Source organism: Lutra lutra, chromosome 7 (assembly GCF_902655055.1).
Source record: "Lutra lutra chromosome 7, mLutLut1.2, whole genome shotgun sequence".
NCBI lineage: Eukaryota > Metazoa > Chordata > Mammalia > Carnivora > Mustelidae > Lutra > Lutra lutra.
Window position 1 is genome coordinate 56,773,701 of NC_062284.1, and position 26,083 is coordinate 56,799,783.

Below are 26,083 nucleotides of genomic sequence, written 5' to 3' on the forward strand. Positions count from 1 at the left end.
TGGAAAAACAAATCTCCAGCTGATATGCTCACTTAGACCCGTTGCTTCCCTCAGTTTTCCTCATAACTTATCCCAGCTGTTTATTTCCATTTACATGAACAGGCTGAGGCAGTGTTCTGGATTTACTCCTCTTTCCTCATGTTTAGATTCCGCCCCATAACTTCTGAATCCCCTCACAGCGGGGAAACCTCTCTCTCCTCTGAACTTTATGCAGTGATTCAATAATTCTCATTCCCTCGTTTACTTTACTGATTGTCAAATGCTTTAAATAGGCTCCCTCAAATGTAATCATTTTAATTTACCTGAATTATAAGTAGCTTTTCCATATACTTCCTAAACACTGTGACACTTAAATCGAAACGAGTGGCTAGATAAACTTTTTAGTGTAAAACTATTGACTTCACACTTGAAGACTTATTCCTTGTAGACAGGTGAATCTCCATTCCTATGCTGGGCTTTTGATGAGTCGCCTGCCTTTGGGTCCCCTGCCTGGCTCTCTTTTCCAGGGGCTGTAAATATTTTTCCACAGTTGAATGACTGTTAGAAATTGCTGTATAAATACAAGGCGCGGTGAGAGACCGTACAGTGTAGTGGTTGCAAGTACAAGCCAGAGAGGCAGATTGCTGGAGTTCAAAGCCTCCCTTTTTTGTGCCTCCTGTTTTTCCTCTGTGAAATGGGGACAATCCTAGGTTGCTTGTGAGTATCAGATCTGTACATGGAAAAGGGCTTGCGACACTGCCTGTCGTGTCCTAAGTGTGGTAATGTTGTTACCTCTTTAGAGTTGGTTATTGGAATCGTATCATTTTATATGTGTATTTCTTCTAAGATTTTATTTTTAAGTAATCTCCACATCCATCCTGGGGCTTGAACTTACAGCCACGACATCCAGAGTCACGTGCTCTATGGACTGGGCCAGCCAGGCCCTCCTTGATATGTGTTTTTAGACAAAAACACTATAATGTCCGGTCAAGGACACCAACCAGGGAGTTACTGGGGCTAATTTAGCAAAAATGGTTTCTAACAGTGACTAGAAATCTCTGACTTCCTCCATCTACACCTTTCATTTCAGCACTCCGTGAAGAAGCCTAAAGGAAAAGGCTAACGACAGACACTTAATCTTCCTCCTTTTTCTCCATAAGTAAAAATACCATCCAAGAAATGCCTGCTTTTTAAAAAATAGTATAGAGACGTGGCAAGGAAAGGCAGTGTATTTCTTTTTATATAGCTAAGCAAGAGTAAGCAAATCTTTCCTGAATTTAGGGGCCCAGATTTTCTGTCCATATCTCTGAGTTTCTCAGAACATCCTGCAGTGAAAGACATGATTCATAACTCCAATTCTGTCCAACATCCATATTTTGACATCCTAGGGGACTGCCCGAGGATAGCTAAATTCTTCTGGAAAACTAAGCATTTACTCACGGAAGTCCCATTTGTAGAACATTCTTGGTGGCAGTCGCTCTATTACAGATTGCCCCGCTCTTTTTAACTTAACAAAACATAACCATCTGCTTAGCCTGGACTCTCCTCAGCACCCGTGACTGATGGAGCCTTTTTCCCCAACACCAAACAGCCTCAGATGGCCACAGTTGGAGGTTTTTCAATGTCTCTTCCCTCGTTGTCAGAAGTCACTCACCTCGACTGGCAAGCGTTCTGCCCATAACCAGCCTTCTCATACCCTGTCTCCACCTCCTACTTGCAGCCTCGGAAGCCCGATAACCAAGCAGCACCGAAACCATAGCACTGGAGAAAACGTCCAGAATTCTTCATTTTATATATGACTTCTCTACATCCTTGGGTAACCCCAGTGTCCTAGATATGCTGCTGGCAGAGGTATTGGCGTACAGTCCAAGTTAGGAGCCAGGGAGCCCCATTAGGGTAAAAGTACAGCATTGCTTTATAACTGATTAGCCTTGATGAAGACTGGCTACTTATGGATAATCTCTGGTAACTCCTGCTGTAGATTCTGGATTTAAAATGTAACTGGAGGGGTGCCTGGGTGGCTCAGTGGGTTAAGCCGCTGCCTTCGGCTCAGGTCATGATCCCAGGTCCTGGGTTCGAGCCCCACATTGGGCTTTCTGCTCAGCAGGGAGCCTGCTTCCTCCTCTCTCTCTGCCTGCCTCTCTGCCTACTTGTGATTTCTCTCTGTCAAATAAATAAATAAAAATCTTTTAAAAAAAAATAAAATAAAATGTAACTGGAATCAAAAGCCAGTAGGCCTTTCCATACTGCATATGCGAAGAATGGTCTTTGATTACTCAAGTCCAGTGTGTGTGTATTGCTATAGAGAGAATTAAAGTAACACACATTTGTTACCCCACTTTTTCTGTGATTCAGGAGAATGGGCCTAGCCTAACTGGGTTCTCTTCTTTCTTCTCTCTCACGGGCCACATTCAAGACACGGGTCCCGGGAATGTGGTCTCATCTGGAGGTTTGAGGAAAGAAGCACTTCCAAACTCAGGGGTTGTTGGCAGGATTCAGCTCTTGGGTGCTATTGCACTGAGGGCTCCATTCCTGTCTGATTGTGGGCCACAGGCCGCCCTCCCTTCCCTGCCGCGTGGGCCTCTCCCAAGTGGCAGTTTGCTTCATCACAGTACGCAAGTCGAGAGGCAAGAGAAAGTGTCTGGAAGCAAGATAGAAGTTTGACTCTTGTAACCTAATCACAGACGTGACATCCCATCGCTTTTGCTATATTCCTTGTTAGAAACCAGTCACTAGATCCAGCCAGCGTTCGAGGGAGAGTACACGAGGGCCTGAATCCCAAGAGGCAGGGATTGCTGAGGTCATCTTGGAAGACGGCTGACCATAGAATCAGGCTGCGTCTCTTAGCTGCAGCTCAGCACTCCAGAACTGCCGCTACTGTGGGCCTTTCTTCATTGCTGTTGTGGCCCAATTTAGTCTGATGCTTCTCTTGTGAATCTCTTTTCCTATATGTAAAGACTGCTGTCTGTAGAGTGAGTTCTATATGGGATCTGATGCCATACCTAGGGACCATTCTCTCTAGCTCATTTTTTATTGTAAAGATGAACCTTGGGGCACCTGGGTGGCTCAGTGGGTTAAATCCTCTGCCTTCAGCTCAGGTCACAATCTCAGGGTGCTGGGATCTAGCCTCACATCGGGCTCTCTGCTCAGCAGGGAGCCTGCTTCCTCCTCTCCCTCTCTGCCTTCTTCTCTGCCTACTTGTGATCTCTGTCTGTTAAATAAATAAAATCTTAAAAAAAAATGAATCTTCTGTGCAAGGACAGGTTAGTTACAAATTTGCTAGGTATTTTCACAAGTCTTTAATATGCCTTACAATTACCCATTTCATAGACACGCCTTTGTATATACTTTTCCACCTGTATGTAACATCCACCCATAGAATTTCTGGCCAAATTAGAACAACGTCTCCCCATCTTGCCAAATTTGAAAATCCTTAAGCAAGTTTTGCTATCCCCTATGTGATTATAGCTGTGCTTTTAGATCCCACCTACTTAGACAATCCATAATGACAGAAAACTACTGTGAATCCTATTTTATCTGCATGTTTAAAATAAGACATCTTTATTTTTTCTGTCTGAGGATAGTGCTTGGTGTGCATAAGGTTCTATTATCTCAAGAGGCTCTGGCCCAACTTTGGGAACCTCTGAGATCTCAGGGCTCAGGTCAAGAATTCAAATGTCTGTTGGGACAGGTAGACCACATTAAGCAGGCAAAGTAGGCAGAGCAAAAGAAACGTGGCTTCTTTGATTTCCTTCTTGAAACACAAAACCCTCTGCCATTCTCTTTTGCTTTCCCAAATTTGATAGAGATGGGAGTATGGAGAAATGGGTCTCTGCAAGGACGGTCTGTGGCACCCGCACGAAGGTAGATGGTACCTGGTATTGAGCCTCGACCTCAGGGAGTACCAGAGAATGGTGGGGACCTCACCAAACCTGAAACATATGTCTTGTCTGAAGGGGGCAACTGTTGCTTAGCTCCAGCTGATTGTTGCCAGATCAACTAATTTCTCAAAAGACACTGAGTACGCAGGATTTCATATTAAAAAAAGAAAAAAAAAAAAAAAAACTTAAGGGTTGGCTCCATTTTTTAAAGAATTGATGAAAGCCCAGCCTCGATTTAATAGATCCAGTCACAGAAATGTCACTAATTTATAAGGCAGCTCACTCTGTGTTCTCAAAAGCTACTTTGGTAGAAAAATTGTTCTTCAAGTTGAATTAATATACAATTCTGGGTAACTCGGAGACATTACCTTAAGTCTGCACTAGAGCTACAGCATGAATCTAATCCCTTCTCCCCAGGAGTGCCCTAAAAATCAGAGGCTGGTGAATGAGCATATTAAGACCCTACGTGCTTATTTCTAGGTCACACATGCTCTGTTATTCTAACAGTTCCTCAAATATCCTAGCGTTCTCCTCCAGATCAATTCCAGACCAGAGATCTTCCTCTTAAAACGTGACACCGGAAACCTGCACAACCCTCTAGACATGGTCTCACTGCTGCAGAAGGCACTTCCTCTCTTTTCGGGTCAAGGTCTAATAGGATGTCCCCTGTCCATTGCTGCTTTACAGTAAGACAGTCACAGATCCTGCAACCAGACTGCCAGAGGTTCCAAAACCGGTTCTTCTACTTTTTACCATGAACCCTTTGGCCAGCTGCTTAATTGATCTGTGCCTCAGTTTCTTCATCTGCAGAATGGGGACATTAATGGTATCTACCTCGTGGAGTGGCGCTGAGAAATAAATGGCTGGATGCGTGTGAAGTGCTTAGAACACTGTCTGGCACAGAGTAAGTGCCACAGAAGTGGTAATAGGTAGCGTTGTAACTGTTGCCATCATCCGCGTCATCTGTAAATTTTCCATCCGTGGGCTCATCATGGTCCCTAGTAAAAAGGCCAGGCCATGGCAGTGGGTGAATCTTGCCAGCAAGCTTGCTACCGCTGGTTGGCCAGTGATTCAGCGAGCAGCAGAGAGCTGTCTGTTCCTATTGTTATCTCTGTTCCTGCCCTTGAGAGGAGCCGACACCAGCCAGGCACCGTGCTAGGCCTGGGGAACACGTGTGTAAATGAAACATGGTCTTCGCCCTCCGCAGCATCACGAATCTAGCAGAGATAATCTCTGGGGTACAAATGTGCACAAAAACCACACAAGGGTACCCAGCTTTCATTCCATAGTCTCCCATTTAACTTCTCTAAATACTCTACAATGAGAGGATACCAGAGAGACCCCTTCCATACACGTTTGTAAGGCTGTTGTTACTTAAGGGGACCTTCCTCTTTCATACACACCCTCCAGGTCTGTCCTGGCTCTTAACTTGTACCTCCCATTTCTTTCTTTCTTTTTTTCTTTTTTTTCCCCAGGAGGTATTTGTTGTTTTTGCACATTTGGTGGTATTTCATTTGCAAGCAAAAGGACTCCCTCACATTTCTCTCTGCTCCACAGGAGTCTTTAAAATCCATTTGGATGGAGCCTTTGATCTTCTTACTTGATCACGTGTGTAGTAACCTTAAAATTATAGTCAACCTTGAAATGTGTTTACAGAATCCATTCAGATAATCCATATACATCCCATTCCTGAGTGTGTCCGGCTTGTAGGAAGAACTGCAAACCCAGCAGCAGACCAACCCTCTGCTTTGCTCATTCCCTCACACCCAGGGACTCCCGTTCCTTTTCAATGCTGTTAACAGTCTCTTTGATTTGTACTGGCCACAAGGTTATGTTTGCCTTCTCAGTGATCTCATTCTTGGACTGTAGTGCCCCAATTAATGGGAACAGGCATCAAAGAGGTGAAATCACTCAACCCACAAGCATGTACTTGACCTACCTAAAAATTTCCTGGGTCCTGTTTTCTTCCTGGTTTACACCTTTTCAAAAGGAAATGCTAGAGTTAGATTTTTTTTTTTTTAATTATCAACCAAAATGTTCCCTTCTGTTGGTTCAGATAATCAAGGAATTGATTCTATAAAGTCGCTTTATTTGGTCAGCCTCTTCATAAACAGGAAGGTTATCTCACCAGCCATTTGATAATCTCTGGATCCTGAATTGTGGGAGAAAGCTCAGAGATACAGTAAAGTAGGTATCAGGAACACAGCCAGACCTTGTTCGATCATGAAATTTCCAAATTTGTCACCCCGTGAGGCCCTATTACTTCTGTCTTTCAAAGAACACAGAATTGGAAAGCCTTTGCCTACCAATTGCCATTTACAAGGACAAGTTGTGTTGCCTTGTTTTTTAATTAAGTGCATATTGTTAGAGCTTCTGAGCCACGGGAGAGGGCTAATAGTTCCGAGTTAATATCGTTCCATCCACAAGCCAAGAGAGAAACAGACTTAGATGGTAGAGTCTTATGATGTGTCACTACTATACACTGAAAATCATTCAGAGATCTGTGATCCTACCTTCAGGGAGTCCTAGCAGTGAACCACTACAACAAAATGTTCACATTCATAGCCTCGTGAAACCTTTTCAAGTTGCAGAGTTCATCTGTTGCCTCGCAAGTGAAACCAGTCCATTTTCTTGGGCATCGAGGTGTTCCCCAGCCTGGCTTTCCTGCCTGGAAAATGCCATTTTTGCAAAGAGCTGTCATGCTTCGTGTCCTTTGGCTCATGATTTAACTGTTCAGGGAAAGTGCTTGCTGCTCCTGCTCTCTCGGCACTGGTGATATGTGTTTTGGTTTTATTAAATCTTTAAAATACTGAGCTTGTTGTTTATGACCCCCATATATTCTTTTGTTCTTTTCCATGACTGGTTAGATCACATTTTTTTCCTCCCTTTGTAAAAATATTAGTGCCTTTCCAAAGAATATCGTGGTCTCCCAGATGGCTGCATAACCCAATGGAGAAATGTCTTGAGCTCAGTGTTAGGTCTTTCGAGGTGGTGACTCGGGCTGCTTCATAGACAGGAGACTCCGAGGCTCCTCAGACACGGTCCTCAGAACTGCAGCTCTTCCTGCCCTTGCCAGACTTGTTTGGACAAATCAGACATCATTTACTACTAATCGGAGTTCTCTGTAAAATAGAGGTACCAAATGGTAGATGTCCCAGATGCAGACCGCTGTTAGTGCAAGTTACTAAGAAACCCTCCGTGAAATGGAACCAGAGCTCACCAGGCTTGTCTGCGGGCAGCCCCATACACAGGGAAATCTCGTTGAGCCTAGTACTCCAAGGCCACCTCACTGTACACAGCTCCTGGGTACCCCCCCAGAACCTCTCCTCTGTAGATGGGCCGCCATCTCCTGATTCTGTCCAAAAGTCTGAATTAACTTTGCCTCTGACTTGGCTACACTACAGATGTGAATCCCCAAATAAACCATTCCATGACACCCCACTGAACTTGTTCCCGTGCATACAGTATCTTGCAGCCCATACTGTACTATTAGTTTTGGCAAGTACACTACAGCATGTAATAAATCAATGAGGGAAAAAGCTTTTTGGCCTAACGTGGCTCAGCCTGCCGTAATGTCAGAATACAGAAAGCAGTTCTGTTTTTAGACATCCTTTTACTAACCCAACATTCATAATTTATGATTTCACTGCAAAATTTCTGCAACATGACACCCAAAGTAGTGCTGCCCTTTAATTAAGTACTCTCAGTAGGAAAAACGTGAAACTGAAGTGCAAAACCTCTCCGTGTGCGCAGTGATGGATAGTGATTACATCTTTATGAACCCAGCCTAGAGGTCTCAACTTCCTGATGGGTGAAGTCGTCTGCAGGGCTACTTCCTGAGTCTGCTGCTAACCAATTTGGAGATAATTTGGAGGCACAATTGAGAAAGATGGGGGTTTTAAGCCAGAGTCTGTCTATACGTCTTCACAAGTCCACATGACCTAATCCATCATCTTCATGATAAGAACCTACAACCCAATTTCACACATACAGAGGTTGTATGCACAGATGAAGGGTCGGGGATAAGGTCTCGTTGAGGGTTCCCTGTTGCCATATGGGTTTGTTTGTTTTTGAAGAGCTGAAAGAATGGATGGCAAAAGGGAGCTCTGCCCTTGAGTGTGCACGTAGAACATGCTAGCCAGAAGATGGCCTTGAGCTGTTCTGCTTTTTACCTTATTCTTCACTCTTTTATTTTCCCCCTTAGTTGAAAACAGACAAGTAGGGTAAGATGGCACCAAATCTGGTGCTCCCCAGCTCATCAGTGGGGAGACTCTGATGTTCTCCTTCATCAGTTAGGTACTCACATCAGCCCAACTTCAGAACACCTTACTGGAAGGTAATCAGGGCCGTGCACACATTTGCGATACTTCAAGTTCCTTGAAAGGTCCAAAATCTGTCCAAGACAGTAGTGGTACTTCTACTGACTAAGCTCATTCCTGAAAGTTCAGCCCTCCAACCCAACTGTAGCAACCGAAACAAAAGCTTTGCACAGTAGTTTCACTGAATCATCTTAACAGTGCTTCCGAGATGACCTTTCTCTAGAATGACATCGATACAATACACACATGCTGTCTTCCCATGTTTTTGCAGATTCGGACCGGGCTTGGTCATCTATTGGTATGGCTTCATCCAGGAGCTGGACTGTAACCGGGAGCGGGGCATCCTGCTCAAAGCCTGTTTCCCCACGGACATCGTCACCTTGTGCCACAGTGTCGCCTGACCCTGATGATCCTGGAAGAGAAGCCAGGAGGAAGAGGTGAATCCGGAAGCAATTTGACTTTCCTGCCGTGGAAACTCCTGGCGGCATCTGCCCTGAACTTGACCTGAACTCTGGCTGCCCGCGGCCACACTACTACCTCTTCAGACAAACATATCAAGAGTTTCTGTTTTCCTTCATCCCTTGCAGATGTGAACAGCCAAGAACTACAGACACAACCCACTCATTATCAGCATTTCTGTCTCTGTCAAACAGTTAGTTTACAGATAGTCATAATCTCTCTTCCTTCCGGATGGTTTCTCCTTGTATACTGAACAAAAGAAGAAATGTGGGAACTGAAAGGTGTGATTTTTCAATTCTCCTCCCAGTTCCCGAATCACCCTCTTTTTTTTCCCCCCCAAAAGGCTCCATTCATTCTTTCCTCCCTCCTTCCCCTGTTCGCTTCCTATCCACTCACATGGACCCAGTGTTCCATCCCCATCAAGGAATAATCTAACAGATTAGCAGAGTGGAAGACGTGGAGGCTGAAACTCGATTTCTGTTCTCACCTGCAAGACTTCAATAGACCTTGATGGTAGCGCATGCTAGTTTTGTCCAGTTTTTACGGTTTCCTGACTTCACTGGCATTAGGCCAAGCTGAAAAAATATACTTGATGAGAATTTCCTCTTTTTATAATACTTATTTGAACACCAAAGACTTTCCCTTTATCTCCTGTAAAAGTATTGGTTACATTGTGTCTGGAAACCATACTCCTCCTTTGGACTGGGAGGCTCAGGGGAGACCGCTGAAGCGTGGCACCAGCCTGGGCAAAAGTTTATTTTTAAACACGGCTACTTGTCAGTATGTATGGGTAGTCAGTATTTAAAGGAGTACAATTTTTTAAAAGCACATTCTGTGCGCTGCTTTGTATCTGCATTTTATACTACATAATTACATAACACTCAGATAACTTAGGTATTAGCAATGTTCAGCTTTGAATGAATTAAGTGTACCAGAAATAAACCTGGAGTGATTTTTTTCAAATAAGCAAAGTAAAAGGGATTTTGTATTTGTTCACTTTAATCTATTCACTTCTTATACCGTAAACCAAACTTCAGTCTAAAGGAAAACATCAATAAATTCATCATAAATCTGCAGTTTGGGAGACTAAAAACTTCTCTATTCCCCAAAATGTATTTATAAAATATTCGCCCCCTTGTTGAAAATACATACGTTTTTAAATGTCGAAGATGACTTTGGAATTAACTGAGAACTTCTGCAGACACCTTTAAGTTACATACACTGCATGCTTCTTTCAAAAGACTAAATATGCCATTTGTACCTTGTTCATTTGGTACCTAAAGGAGGTTTGCAAGTCTGCCAGCTGCCTCTCCTTTTGAAGGACACAGACACGTCCGGTCCAGACGTGTGGATTTGAACTCTGCTGTGGGTTGCACTAAACAAAAAAGGAAGGAGATGAGCTGGGAAGGAGGCTCTGGCAGGCGTCTGTTTCAGTGTAAAAGTATCGAGCAGATTTTGTGAGTGCAAGGGAGTGATCTGAAACCACTGCCATTACTTAACACACATGCACACGCACGTGTGTACACACACACACACTTTAACCAAAACTGTTGTTAAACAGTTTCCATGGCCTCCTCTAAGCTGCTTTTTCTGCTTTAGGAATAAATTACATTTACCTGCACAGATGTTGAAAAGCTTGTTAAACCCTTGTCAAGGATTTGTTTGTTTTACATCAAACAAATGTATGAGGAGGGGGCACAAATAAATGAAAAGATAAAAAGAGGTTTCGCGTTTCGTAGTCCTCCTTCCACCTGGTGCCCTGACTTCCTGTGTTGGGAGAAGCTGTTGCTCTGTGCAGAGGCAACGCCACCTCTCCATGAAGGGGGGGTTAACATTTGGCCTTAAAAAGAGGGAAAGAAACCAGCAAACTATACATATCATGATAAAGTTACAAGTTATTCAAACTAAGCTTTTGTCCACATAAAACTAACGCGATTATTAGTTCTGTTACTCTACTGGAAGAGTGTAGGGAGACGGAAGTTGAGTTCCCAAATGGGAAGCTTAAAATCTCCTTGTTCTTTTTCCTTTATGGTAGAAATATTTCTGTTTTATTGATAGGCGTTGTTTACTTGTTTGGGTTTGGGGTTTTTTGTTGTTGTTTTTTGGGTTTTGTTTTTGTTTTTGTTTTTTTTTAGTTTTAACAATAAAAATTGCCCTAGAAAGTGAGCCGACAACTTTTTTTTTAAATTGCTGTCATCATTAGAACATTAACATTAAAGCCAAATCTTGTTTTATGGAAGATTTTGCAAACTGCAGTGATAAATTATGTGATGGAGTGTGTATAAAGTAGGAGTGTGTGTAAAACTAAATGATGTTCTGTCAAGCATCTGCGGTCACAAACAAAGGTCCCCATCTGAAGTGTGGCTCAGGGACCACCGAGGGCAAGGCTGACTAGGCACCAATATTTAAGGTGACTTCATAGACTCCTTTCCACCCTCATCCCTACACATCCCGCCCCAACACAAAAAAGTGGGAGGATTTTTTTTCACTTGCCTTCTAGGGAGGTTTATGTCAACTTTTCTCAACACTCCTAAAACCATATATAAAAGGGAAAGCTTAGGGGTCCAAAACAGAAGGCTGGATCTCCAGGGGAAATAATTTTCTTCTAACTATAGGTGTGTGTACCTGCTCATTATCGGTGAGGCTTGAGTTCGTGCTGCAAAGGATGATACATTGTTGGTCTTTGGGGGATGCATTAACTCCTTCAAGCCACAAGGGAATCGAGTAGAGCTCTGGGTGAGGTCATCTACTAAACAGTCCCTGGTGGGCCACGCTAATCAGGGCACTGCGGCCAAGTGAACAGTTAATTCACTCCCTTTGCCTGGAAAGCTCCACCTGTTGTTCCTTGGCCCCTGTAGAACTGAGATACCTTAGTTGTAGGCTCTTAACATGCCCCCCCAGTACAGACCTAGCATTTCGACTAACTGAAATTTTTGCTGCTTTCATGTGCAACCTCACTTCGCCCACCTCTACTCTGTCCTCTTTCCCTTCACGCTCGTGTGCTGGCGTTCACACACATGGCCATGTATTCTGCATTTCCTCACTACTCACGGACTCCAATGCTCTCTGGCAAAGGATCCCAAAACTAACTCGCATTCCATCTAAATCCTGATCCCTGTGCCTTTAGGGCTGGGATGGGCGGGGAGCAAGTACATCTGAAGAATCTGAAGAATCATGGAAGTTCTCAGATAAGATTTGACAGGGTCTAATGTGGTCTGAGGTTCAGGCTGTGAGGAAGTGTTTCAGCAAACAGGGCCAAAAACACAAGTGAGTTTTAAAGCGGCTTTGAGCCTGAGTGAGGGAGGGGAGGGAAGGGAGGGTGTGTGCTGATTAAAACAACGAATGAGTAAAATGTCTATCTGAATTCACTAGAGAAGCATGTTCTTAGGAGAATCTCACCCTTTTCCACGTGATCCAATGAGAGCAAGTTGCCTCAGCAGGGGGCAGTGGGGGATGGGGAGAGGCAGAAAATCTCCCAACTGGGACAAGATTCCTTAGGGTAAAGGAGCAGAGCTAGCTCAACAGGAGAGGAAACCGAAATCCAAACAATGGGGAGTCAGCCTGCAATGTCACCATTTACAGAGCAGACTTCTCCCAACCTGTCCCCAGAGTCACTCTTCGGGGACGGAAGTGTGGCGGTGACACAATGGGGACCCTCTCACTGTAGAGTCCCCAACTAACCTTCCCATACATAGTCAACATGATCCTTTATTAAGACCATGCCTGGATTCCAAAGATTAAATAAGGAAGATGGATTATGAAATAATAACCAGAACAGCTCAGGCTCCCCTTGTGTATTTCACTTTCCTGCTATTGTTTTGAATATGGCTGTGAGACAAAGAGCTGCTTAGGTCAAGCACAATAAATTAGAGTTTTCATACAATAGTAATCCACTAAAACGATTTCAAAGCCGGATCAAAGTACTTCCAAAAGACTTTTAAAACTTTTCCACAATACAGGGGGAGGGGGAATGCTCATTTGATGCCTTAATTCATTTCCGTGAGTATAGCAGAGTTAGACCTTGGCGTCATACCTCCTTTCTATAAAATCCAACTCATTAGTTAAATAAATCCAACTTGTTCTTATTGTTTTTACGTGTAAGTAAAGGGGATTTAAGTTTTCATCTAGTTAAGTGGAACAACGAAACATTTGGAGTTGCTTGCATATGAGGAAAAGATACCAATAGTACCTTTTTAAAACAGGCATGGCATAATATTTAATTTTGGTACCGAAGGTATTTAAGACTAACCCCCTGTGCTTAGAATGAAGTGTGTATCTGTAGATTTATTTTGCATCTTAATAATCATGGCACCCGATGCGTTTAGTTTTTCATTCCTTTTCCTTCCTCACTTGGATTTATTTAGAGCTGTCTCCTATCAAAGGCAAGGATGATGGGAGGTACCCCAGTGATAGCAAAGCTAAGCAAATTCTAGGCCCAGCCATATATAAAACAGCGTGGGACTCCCGCAGCAATGTCAGGCTCAGCTAAAGACCCAGGGTGCTATGTCAATGTAATTTTTATTTTTTAAACGGAAGGTCATTTTGAAATGCTGACGTGAAATAGAACCAAGTCAATTAAGTAATAACAATTGAAGTTCAGAGTTTAATTGAGGGCCGAACATGAAGCCAATGACCATTAACCTAAAGCGGTCATGGATTCCCCCAGCAAACTGCCCTTGTTAAAGGTATTTCTAGAATAACTAGCACTTTTTCCTTTAAAAAAAAAAAAAGTGCCTTTGCCATTTTTATGTTCAACACAGATACATTCAGAAAAAATAATTCAGTGCATCTAGAGTAAGTTATCTGCACTCTTGAGTTTTAACTGAAATTTCTCGTATAGAGCAAATCAAAATTTATGTCATCAAAACCACCTCCACCGGAAACGATCTTTCATAAGTAAACTGACAGGTAAAAGCACCCTGGTCTCCATTGTTGACTTCTTTCCCTCTGGAGTTATTTCATGGCGAGATTGCCGACCTAGATGATAAGCCGCCTACAGTGTTTGTTTTGTTCTCTGCCTAGCCCCCAACCACCAAGGGGGTTCCTGGCACAGAACAGGTGCTCAGTGCATGTGGAAGGAACAAAGGAACGAATAGAAACTTACACTAAATATGTTCTCATTCACTTGCTTTAAAAGAAATAATCGGAACTCTTTAAATTTTACCTGTTTCTCATTTTCTTCAGCTGAAAACTGAGTGTATTTACCGGAATCAGAAAAGCAATGTTGGTATTAAAGAATTATTTAGAAACCCTCAAAATCTCAAAGCAGGTTCATCAATCAGAATATCTCAGGATGCATACTTAGTTTGAAGGGGAATTCGTGAGATCTCATTGCGCTTACCTTCAAGTTAGCCCTAGTGCATGGTCTAATCCAATATATTTCTAAAGAAACCAGAATATCTAAAATTCTTTGCTTCTCTTTTAAAAAAAAAAAATGAGGCTTAAGGCATTATCTTGACATTTCTATGTAAGAGACGGTCTCCTCTAAATTCCAGATTAAGGCCTCAAATCAAATGTGTTTCCAACACCAATTTTGAGATATTTGGTGAAATTCTTAGATTAACTGCAAACAGTACCTTTTAATTGCTCTTTTTTTTAATGCTGAGTTGTTGGCAAAGTGCTTCCTGGCTATAGAAGTGGCTGACTGAGTCAGAAGAGAAGGGTTCTTTGGTCGTTTGCCAACAGGATCTGACTTAGGAGAGACACTGTCCATGAACTGCTCAGTGGGCGTTTCCCTGTTAGTCATTAAATCAAACATTATCATTTCAAAGTCCTAGGCATTTGGCCTATTTCCTCATATTTTGGAAACTTGTAAAAGGAACCGGAACTTCCATGTTTCTTCTTTGCCAGTTTCCCAGGCCTTAATTTTGGGGGCCATTTGGTCCATGATCCCTTCCATCAGTGTCTGGAGAGTACAGACACCCAGTTCTCTCTGACATAGTCCTGAGACCAAGTCCTCTTTGGTTCTATGTAATATTTTGGTCTTCTATTTCTACCATTTAGGCTATTCAAAACACAAATATTTCCTGAGTCCCTAATGGATATTTTAAAAGTGTTTCAGTGCTGTGGGGAATTTTAAAATACACAATAAAAGGTGGTTCTTGAAAAAAATACATATATTACGTACCAAAATGAAAACAAGGGTTTAAAAAATTTCAGCAAAGTCAGTCACCGTATAATAAGGAAAGAGGCAAACCTTTGAGGCTTTTAATAAGATATTTTAATTCTAGAATATGGGCAGCAAAAAGAGTTCACTATTTGGTTATAGTGGCTACGTTTGCTGCTAAGGATTCTGAGACTGCGTTCAGCTCAGCAGGAAATAGAGGTATGATCAGTTATGGGCACTCGTTTTTGAAGTGGGTTGTGATCACCTATAGATGCCACATATTTCCAATTTCAGCCCTAGGCCATTCATATTTAGTGCAAGTATAAATTCAAAGCATTTGGAAAGGAACTCATAACCTTGTTCGTCAGCCTGAGCAGTAAAACAAGCAGTAACATTTTCCACGGGGTCCGTGACATCAAGTGAACCCTCTGTCCCCGGCTAAAGTCTGCTTAGTGATTCACATAAGCTAAATATGTCCATAGAACTAGGGCTTAAAAACTCAAACAGTGGAAGGCCACAGATAATTATTTCTTTGAGTAAATGCCTACAAGTCAAATGATATTATTGATGAAAAACATGGGGTCTCTCTATTTGGGGCTCTGCCTAAGGGTCTTGAGATTTGAGGACTATCTTCTAGGAGATGGTCTTACATGTTCCTTAGGTGTTCTGTTGTTGTTTTGTCAGTAAAACCAGCTTGGGGTTTCAAGGTCAGCTGCGGACTGTGCCTGCCTTCTGTCTCACGGCCTTGATATCATCTGGGTATCAATTTCCTATGTAGTACAGTGCATTTCTGTAAGGTCGTGATTGTACATTTGTAGTATTGGTTTTATGATACACTCCCAAGAAGTGTTAAATTATTTTCCAGGATAAAGGAGATTGGTATGTTTTACCTGGTAATGCAGTTTTTGTTAATATGCTTATTATTAAGATATAAATAATTTCCCTGAAACTTTGTGCTTGTATCAGTTTATTCTAGCAGCTAAAATAATAACTAAGTCATTGCACATGGAAAATTAGATAAAAGTCAAAAAACTATTTTGTTTCTTGCTGATTTGAATAGAAGTCTCCATCCTGGTTTTCAAAGTTACAATTTTTTAAGAAGCGTTTTTGCAATACATGAAAAACAATCCAACATAACTGAATAATCGAAAAGCTGAGCAACGAAAGAAATGGCAAAGTGGATATGAGTGCTTTGCATGTAAATGTAAAACCCAGTCTTTTGGTAAATTATTTTCCTCTTACTTGCTCCCCCACTATCCTTGGAAGTGTTTTTGCAATGACAGAGGGGTTAAAAACGGCAGCGTGGGGGCGTGGAGTGAGCAAAGAAACTCATGTGAAAACTGAATTGCATTTTCCTGCATCTCCCTGACAATTCCCTAAGAGGTGTCTGGAAAGTAAAATTGAGCCATTAGCAAAGATGAGACCAGTTTGACTCATAGACTCAGAGAATTGTAGAATTGAAGGAACCAGAGATTTCATTGTGTAGATGAAAAAATTGAAGTCTGCCGAGGTTATGGGACTTGTCCAAGGTCACATAGCTAACGAATTAAGGGCAGGACCAGAATCTGTCCCTCCTAGCCTCTTGTCCATTGTCCTCTCCGCTGAAGGATTAATAATTTATTATGGAAGGAATTTTCAGTACCTTCATTACATTATTTACAAAGTAAAGGATCATGGTGTATTTCTAAATGAACATTCCGAACCTTACTGTTTTTGCCCTGCCCTGATACCCTAATCTCTATTGTAGAAATCAACTAGCATTTTGACAGAAATAATTCTCATTGTACTTGCACTTAAATCACCTAAAACTTTTACTGTTTGGTGATGGTTTCTATACATTGCCATTGCGTCTAAGAATGTGCCACTAAGAATGAATCTGGCAACTTTTTAAGACTTCTTTTTCCCCTGGCCAATGTACGTGTTCATCTGATTTTCCTTCCATTGCTGGTGGTGGGGAGGGGGGAGTCCACAGATGTTATGTTTACCATCTTCTCTTCTATATAAGGATGAGATAATACTTAAACCAACAATAATCCATGAACTTTTCTGGTCATCACCAAAAGTGGTTAGCCTAGAATATTCTCGACCTGTACTCCGGGGCACCTGGTGACTCACACATGCTTTGACAACAGACTGGAATCCCTGCTTATCCACTTACAGATAAGCAAACTCTCTAAAACCTTCAGTTCCTTCATTTGTCACAGGGAAATGAAATAATACCTATCACCTAGGACTATTAGGAGGATTAAATAAGATTAGTGCTTAATGCATCATAAATCATAGCCCTAATAAAACCAGTATCACCTATAATTCTATTATACATTATGTAATTATTAATATTACTGCTCTAGAAGGATCCATTTAATAAACTATATACACCATTTAAAATGTGCATTTTCTATGGTCACGTAGAAATCAGTATAACGTGGATAGCTTGGCTTATTACTGCTTTTCTAAAAGTCATTTAGAAAAAGCCATTTTTCCAGAAGTTAAGAGACTGGCAGAACCAGACCCTCCTTTGGAAAGTGGGCCTGTGTTTAGCTGATTGTCTTCACAGACACATGTTTAGTATAACATTCTCCTGTCTCCTGCTCCGGAGAAGGAGCTCAGAGGCAGTGAGCCCGTGTTTCTTTCGATAGTGACCGTAGCCTTTGCCATAAATACAACTCAGGCAGCAGGACGGCCCAAAAGAAGCCAGCACTTACCCGCCTGATTGATGGCCAGAATCCGCGGCCCGCCAGATGAGCCCTGGAAGGTGCGGGGGTTTAGTACATAGAAAAGGTTTCTTTAAGGGGATTGAGATATTCTCCGGGCCACTGTTAATGCAGTGAAAGAAAGCATAAAATGCTATTTGAATTTGATCTTTAAAGAAACAAACAAAGCAAGCAAAGCAAAAGGAATCTGGGGAAATTACTGGCCTGTTCCTGGATTTTCCTTCTGATTGATGTTTGTAACACCATTTGGGGCAGCATTTTAAAAGACACGACTTTTGCCAGCACACCACCTCTAAAAATAAACCTCCTTAGATCACAGGCAAGCTGAACAATTTTTAAACAATGGAGCAAGGACTGATGTTCCCCTCTCAACACCCAGGCCGGTAGCCCGACATGTTGGAGGCAGATTCTCTTAGGCAGCAGGAAATCACTCCAACAGTAATGCTGGGCATGGAGAGTGTGGCCCTCACCTGGGAGCGTGACAGCATTTTGCAAACAATTAGCAAGGCTTTGCCATACCCCTGCCAGCTTGGATAAGTGCTCTTAGGTCACTAACAGGAGGTAACTAACCAACTATGCTTTTGGTAGAAATTGCTGACATCTTCATAACAATAAGGAAAACTTGGAAAAATGCTTTTTCTGAAGAACAAGATTTCTCTCTCCATGCTATTGTCTATTTTCAGAAAACTGAAGTACATCTGATTTTTCCAAATTGTTTTGTCTACCCAATCATGAAAATGAATTGTAATGTCAGTTGCCCAGACTGACCGGCGGTCAACACCCTAAGAATGTCTTCTCATAGTTTGTTAGCCATATCTAATGGTACACAGGAAGACAAAGATCTCAAACTTGGCATCCCAAGGGCCTCTAGGACTGCTCCTGCCAAACCCCTAGCTTCCACTGTCAGTAAGAACAACTGAACTGAATGGAAACAGTCCATGAGCATTGCGAGTTTCATAGAACCCTCCTGGCTCCTTTTCTCTCCCGTGTATTATAGAAATTATGGAAGGGGGGCTTGAAAGACAGAACTCTCTTGTTATTCGCAAATACTCAAAGTTCAGCAGGACACAATAAACAGCTCTTAAGAATAACTTTGTAATGGGTCTATTTTAACATGGCAGGCTGTGTGATCTAAAGAGAATCCAGGAGCGCGTGGGTGGCTCAGTTGGTTGAGACTCTTGATTTTGGCTCAGGTCATGATCTCAGGGTCATGGGATCAAGCCCCAGGTCGGGCTCTACATTCAGCAGGGAGTCTGCTTGAGATGCTCTCCCTCTGTTCCTCCCTGCTCACTCTCTCTCTCTCTTTCTCAAAAAAAAAAAAAAAAAATTCTTTAAAAATAATAATGATAATCCAGATGCTCTCATTAATTGAATTTGAAAATTTCAAATTTCAAAATAATTAGGACACCAGGTTGAGTCCGATGCTATCTTATTAAAAACAGGAAGCCTGGGGGCGCCTGGGTGACTCAGTGGGTTAAGCCTCTGCCTTCGTTCGGCTCAGGTCATGATCTCAGGGTCCTGGGATCAAGCCCCGCATTGGGCTCTCTGCTCAGCAGGGAGCCTGCCTCCCCCCTGCTCTCTCTCTGCCTGCCTCTCTGCCTACTTGTGATTTCTGTCTGTCAAATAAATAAATAAATAATTTGAAAAAAAAATAGTAACAACAACAACAACAAAGGAGGAAGCCTGGAAAAAACAACAAAACATTAAATCTGACTCATCATTCCTGAAATGGCTTGATCTAATCATTCCCTAAAATGGGTGTGAGTTTGTAGCTCACTGAAATCGAATTACAGAGTCACTAGAATAGTCAGTTCTTTCCTTATTAACTATTGCAGAAGCATCTATTGAAATAGCTGGAGATGGACCCAGGAAGGGCATCTTCCCTACTATGGAAACCATAACTTCCCAGATGCTGGAATTGGAGGCTCTTTTATCAAGAACCAGAGGCAGGTGTTTTTCGCAGCACAGGCGGACTGGGCCAGTGATGAGTTGCAGCACCACTGGAGCCCATGAGCGGCAAGGAAACACCTGTCCTAAAGTCTCTGAGAAACCTTTTCCCTGATGAAAGGAAACTATCTTTTCTGCCATCCTTTTTCTTTAATTTTTTTTAAAAGATTTTATTTATATATTTGACAGAGAGAGCGATCACAAGTAGGCAGAGAGGCAGGCAGAGAGAGAGAGGGAAGCAGGCCCCCCGCCAAGCAGAGAACCCAATGCGGGACTCGATCCCAGGACCTTGAGATCATGACCTGAGCCGAAGGCAGAGGCTTAACCCACTGAGCCACCCAGGTGCCCCTGCCATCCTTTTTCTTTCGATGGAAGGATGGGATGGTGGGAGATGCAGTAGCCATCTTGTGACCATCTTGTGGCCATAAGAAAAGTCAAAGAAGCCACCAGAGCCTGGGTCAGCACTGCCACATTCTTACAACTGGCACAACTGTTACTTGTACCCCAAAGCATCCCTAACTGACAAGGGAATTTGATTTCTGAGAACAGGGTTCTTGGTGATTTCTTATATGTCACTGCCAGAGAAATTGGGTTGATATGTCTAACAAAGTTACCGATTGCTCACAACCTACCCAGAAATACTGAGCCCTAAGCAGGGTAAAACTCTTTAGAGAGATAGGATGGAAGTTACTTCCCCACAGAAGGACAAACCTAGTAACTGATCATGTAGCACCCCCAGCAAATACATTGTATTGTAGAACTCTGAAAATCTGCCCAGTGTCTATGCGAGAACTGAAGCCTCTAGGGACATCATCATTAAAATGAGAACTGTGAAAAGTAAAATGAGAACTGTGGATAGAAATTCTTAGCCACACACACTTATTTTTATTTTTATTTTTTTAAAGATTTTATCCATCCAGTTGACAGACAGAGATCACAAGTAGGCAGAGAGGCAGGCAGAGAGAGGGAGGAAGGGAAGCAGGCTCCCTGCCGAACAGAGAGCCCGATGGGGGGTTCGATCCCAGGACCCTGGGATCACGACCCCAGCCGAAGGCAGAGGCCCTAACCCACTGAGCCACTCAGGCGCCCCCACACACTTATTTTTAGGTAACACTTTCACCTCCCCCTCCACTCCCCACCCTGACAAAACTACACCATTTTTACCGAACTATTCAAATGAATACATCAGCTCAATTTCCCTTTCTCACTTTGCCAGCACATCGAAACTTACAATGAGAAGGACTGAGCCTAGTGTGCTGGGCGGTTAAGCCACACCTCATTCCAACAGGTATGATTACCTACAAAAGATAAATTACAGCAGCTTAGTCGTGACACCCAGCAGCACTGGTGCCAGACACCTGGCTTCTGATCATAGAAGCAACTCTGACAGGCTGTCTGGGTCAGCGGGTTACTTGGGCTCCTCGTGCCCCCCTTGCCTCATCTGTAACAACGGTTCTTCCAGCATCTTACATTGCAAAGATTAAAGTCTGTCACATATTGAGTACTTCTAACAGGATCTGGCTCCTAGTATACACTCAATAAATGTTATCACTATTACCCTTTTTCCAAATGGGGTCCTTGAGGCTCACAGAGGTTAAATAACTTGTCCAGGGTTTCCCAGCCGGTTAAGTAATAAAACTGTCTCAGTATGTCTAATTTAAATAATGGGATTATAATTTACCTGTTATGCTATTTTAGAACATGATAATATGACTAGTATTCACCAATATTACATTCTCCTTCACTGCTTGAATGGACAGCAGAGGACACTTTCCAGACTCCCAAGTGATCACACAGGGCCATGCTACCGATTCTGCCTGAGGAAAAGTGCGTGGATGAGCTCTCTGTCAGTGAGGCAGTGAAAGGCCCTGCGGGATTCTCCATTTTCTCTCTTGTCCTGCTGTGCAATCCAATCAGAGTTCCAGAGGGTGAGTCTCCACCACTGGGGCTCTGAGAGACTAAGTAGAACAACGCACACACCACCCCCACCACCACCCAACCAGAATCAGAAAGAAACGCTCATGTTCAGTCACCGAGATCTGGCGGTTGTAACCATAGCATCAACCTACTCTATCTCAAAAAACAGCAAAATTTCCAAATATTGTGTAACAAGAGTATTGATTCTGGGGCTCATCAGGAATCACTCTTGGTAATTTTTGAGGGGGTGAACCATCTGACACTGTTATAATGAACCATAAGAAAAAGTTCATGGACATTGTTCTATAGCTTAATTTTCTATTACAACTAATAATCATCCTGAAAACTGGTAGGACACAGATAAATAATTACGAATTTTATAAGTAACCTAGCTCATAATTATAGTATTCTAGAAAGCCTTAATATTGTTGCTTCACAGTTTCTTCAGGATCTCAGAAAAGTCTATTGTGAAAATTATCATGGTCGTCTGGGTTTTCAAGACTGCTAACCCTGCAGGTAAACAACCTTCGAGCAAGAATTAACTAATTGTTTTTATTTTCCACAGACCACAAACATAAAAATTTGAATCTTAACCATGTCTTCAGAAGATTATCTATTTTTAAGAAAATGAAAGCATTTGCCACAGACTAGAATAAAATATTTGCTAGTCCTATCAGACAAGAACTGCTATCTATAGTATTTTATAACTCTCAGAATTCTATACTAAGAAATGACTCCGTAAGAAAAAAAAAAATTGGGAAGAGATTTGAACAGTCATTTCACCAATGAAGAGATACGCCATGTAAACGCATGAACGGATGTTCAACAATACTCATTAGGAAACTACAGATGAAAATCACATGAGATAACACCACACACCTATCAGAATAGCTCAGATAAAAACGGACATAACCAAATACTGAGGGAGGAAGTGGAGTAACTGAAACTCTTCCACATTGCTGCTGGAAATGCAAAACGGTATAGCCCCTTGGCTGAACTACTTGGCATTCTTTTGTAAAATTAAATGCACACCATATAACCCAGCAATTCCACTCCTAGACATTTACCCCAGAGAAATGAAGACCAATGTTTTCATGGAAACTTCATGATCATTCATAACAATGTTATTCATAACTGCCAAAAAGCTAGCAATAAACCAAATGTCATCAACCTGCTTTGAACTTGAGGTCAGGTAGGAGGCTCATTGATCCATGGAGGTTTTCCTGCCCATCACTTCCTGATGATCAGGGATAGTTTTTTTTTTTTTTTCAATTAAATCAAATCTCTACTAATTAATAAACTTTCAAGCTCCTATAATGGCAGACATGTTCAGTTCACAATGAGGAAGTGCATTGACCTTTTGAATCTGTGGCTTCATTTGAATAACTTAGACTGTTTCCTTTTTTCTAAGCAATTTAGGCAAAAAAGTCAGAGTCATTCACCACCACCACCACGCCTCCTTTTTGTTCAGGTGTCCACTGTCCCCTAGATGGCTGTATACTTCCTCAGGAGAAAAGAACCCCAGTCCCAGCCCAAAGAGGCATGTCATGATTACTCTAAGCCATTCATGGCACAACCGTGCTCCCCGTTCTCTTACGAGTGAGCGGTATAGGCCTGGGCATATGATGCAATGGAACCCAAGACAGTTGAGAGAAAGTATACTGAAGGGTTTGTGGCAAAGTGTTTATGGTTTTCCTTGCAATCAAGAATCACAAAAGAAGAAAGAGCCCCTTTTCTCATGGTGCTATCTGGTGGAGTTGCATGACCCGCGGCAGCCATCTGGCAACCAGGCGCTGTGCGAGACTGCAGACAGGCCAGCGCTGAGCTTGATGAGGCAGAAATGGGGGGAAAAGCCTGGCTCTGGTGACATCACTGAATTCCTGAACCTGTCTTAGAACTGCCCCACCTCCACACCTCCTGTTATCTCAGCTAACAAATTTTCTTTATTTCTTAAGCCAGTTGGAGTCAGATTTTTCTGTTACTTGAAGCCAAAAATGTTATGACTGATATATCTATTTACAGCAAGTACACTATTTTTCATTGCAAGGGGAGGGAATGCTAAGATCACAGAAAAGGAAGCATGGCATCCCATATCTACTTTTTAGAACTTGAGCATATAGAATATTTATTTTAGTGATTAAAACGGGATCAAATACGGGGTGCATAGGTGGTACAGTCAGTTAAGCATCTGACTCTTGGTTTCAGCTCTGGTCATGACCTCAGGATTGCAAGACTGAGCCTGGAGTCAGGTGGGTGTGGAGCCTGCTTAAGATTCCTTCCCCGCTACCTCTGCCGGCTCCTCCTCCTCCCACCCCCCTCAAGCTCACGTGCTCTTTCTCTCTTTCTCTCCCCACCCCAAAAAAGGAAAAAACTGAAAGGGGCATAAAATATTAATCTTAAATGTTTATAAAAGAAGAAACTGGATATGGGGTATATAGGAACTCTGTGCTATCTTTACAACTTTTCTGCAAATCTAAAACTACTAGTGAAAAGTTTACTTGAAAATAGGAATAAAGGGGCACCTGGGTAGCTCATTTGGTTGAACATCTGCCTTGGGCTCAGGTTATGATCTCTGGGTCCTGGGTTCGAGCCCATGTCAGTGGCTCAGTAGGGAGCCTGCTTCTCCCTTTTTCTCTACCCTTCCTCCTACTCATGCTCACACTTTCTCTCTCTCTCTCTCAATTAAGATTTTTTTTTTAAATAGGAATAAAAATAGCAGTAGATAAAACAAAGAAAAGGGGCTTTAAAAATGTGAGATTAATCTGCATAGTAATACTTCAAATGTGAGCAACTTTGTGGGCAAAATCTCTTTAGTTACATACTCGTTTCCATACATTTTCTTACAAAGCTAAGGCACTTCTTAAGGATGTAGAGAACAGGAATCACTATGTCCATTCAATAGTTAAGAAAACAGCCCTACTAGAGCCGTAAGGTTACCTGCGGGAGGTCACACACTATTTACAGACAAAGCCATGAAGAGGCCCAGCCTCCCATGAAGGCAGTTTGCTTTCTCCTCTCTTGGTCCACTTGGCGTGACTTGACTCAACTGACTTGGTGTGACTTGACTCTTTTACACAAGCATCTGGGAGAAGAAAATACTCAATGTGGTGGAAACTATTGAGACAGTCTGGTCACAGAGTAATAATTCAAATGCTATGAAGTAAAAAATCTAATTTTTCTGTTTTTAAAGACCATAACTAGAAAATCAATGCATTGAGCAAATGACTGCTGCTATCCCAAACATCCCCAAGGACCTTGACTTTCACCAAACCTTAACAATGTACACTACAACACAACAAGAAGAAAATACCCTTTATACATCTCTATTTCTTAAGTAAATCTAATCCTATATCTTGGAACACATTTATGAACAGTGGGCAAAACTATTGCATATATGTTTCCTTCGACTGATTTTTTTATAGAAAATATTCTTCTTCTGAAAACCATTAGTTTAAATGTCTCTACATTAATTTTAAGTATGATTAAGTATGAGCCGAATATTACCCACTGAGGGTATATCCAAATCACTGATAGGCTGGATGAAAACATGGTGTTATCTGGAAAGGAAAGTCTCTTTTGACTTAAAAAAAAAAAAAAAAAAAAGAGGTAATTATATCCACCAGAAGGATGTGAAGGAAAATTAACTCTAGAACAGGAATGACTTCAATTCAACAAAAACTAGGGGATAGACCATAGATGGCTGTCTGTGCATTTCAAGGAGAAACAGGAGCAGCTGACTTGCTGTCTCCCCCCACAAAGTCTATTGATGGAAGATTGATCAGTGACAGTGAGCAGAGCTTTGACCCACTTCATGGCTCTATGATCTGGCCAGTGGACTCAAGGGTGGGAGGCATTCATCTCAGAGGATATACAGGAAAAATATATCAGAGCCTCTATTTATTTTTTTAACCTCAAAAAAGAAAAACTTAATTGTACTACTATTTGATAGACTTTATTAATACCATCCAGTAGGCATATGAATGAATTGTAAAGAAATACACACACTTTAAGAGCCTAGGCACAGTTGTGGTTTTTTTTTTTTCCCTGACAGCAGTATATGATCAATACCAACAGGGATCTATAGGTACCATCTACAAGTGTCCACAATCATTTAATACGAATTACACACTGATTTTGACATGTCTCCAAATATATTGATCTGTTGTGTCTTAAGTACTTCCAAGGGACTTACTCACTTTTCAGATGTTGGGTCCCAATTTGTCAGCTACACTCGATTATAGCAGAGACACCATAATCACAGAGCATTCCATGGTTAAAGGAGGATACGCCCTTTTGTAAATGCCTAAGCCTGGTATTTGGAAAATTAGTATACTAGACCACAGAAGGGTTTGACTTTTTTAAAGCAGCCAACTGACTTTGTAACTGTGAAATTCCCTCCTTTTACTTTTCTCCAATCACACTGGTCATTATCCTACCCACGGGTTCATAGTGGCATGGCAGCACATAGGAAAATGAGACTGAAAAAAAAAAAACTAAATAAATGAATACATCAATTTCCAACAATGAATAAGTGCTATGGGAAAAAAAAAAAGAATAGGGAGATGTGACAGATAGCAACATGGTTGGGAGAGTGGGCACATTAGCTTGGATTATGTGTCCGCAGAAGGTGACCTACAGCAAAGAACTAAATGAGACGAAGGAGCTATTTCTGCAAAACTCGGGCAGAGGGTAAAGGCTCTGAAACAAGAACAATCTGCCCTGTTTCAAAATGACAGGTAGGCCTGTGGCTGGATAGAGTGA

The 26,083-nt window shown here is 42.0% G+C and overlaps 1 protein-coding gene across 3 annotated transcripts in view; it reads left to right on the forward strand.

Moving 5' to 3' along the window:
• Window positions 1-21,241, forward strand: part of CDIN1 (CDAN1 interacting nuclease 1) — a 219,400-nt gene extending 198,159 nt beyond the window's left edge. For 2 of the 3 annotated variants that reach the window (XM_047737741.1, XM_047737742.1), the window contains exon 11: window positions 8,451-10,360. In XM_047737741.1, coding sequence (XP_047593697.1) covers window positions 8,451-8,580 — 130 coding nt within the window. In that variant the 3' untranslated portion in view covers window positions 8,581-10,360. Of the gene's footprint in view, window positions 1-8,450; window positions 10,361-21,168 lie in introns of those variants that run through there. The other variant, XM_047737743.1, reaches the window with a different exon arrangement.
• Window positions 21,242-26,083: the final 4,842 nt, after the last annotated feature.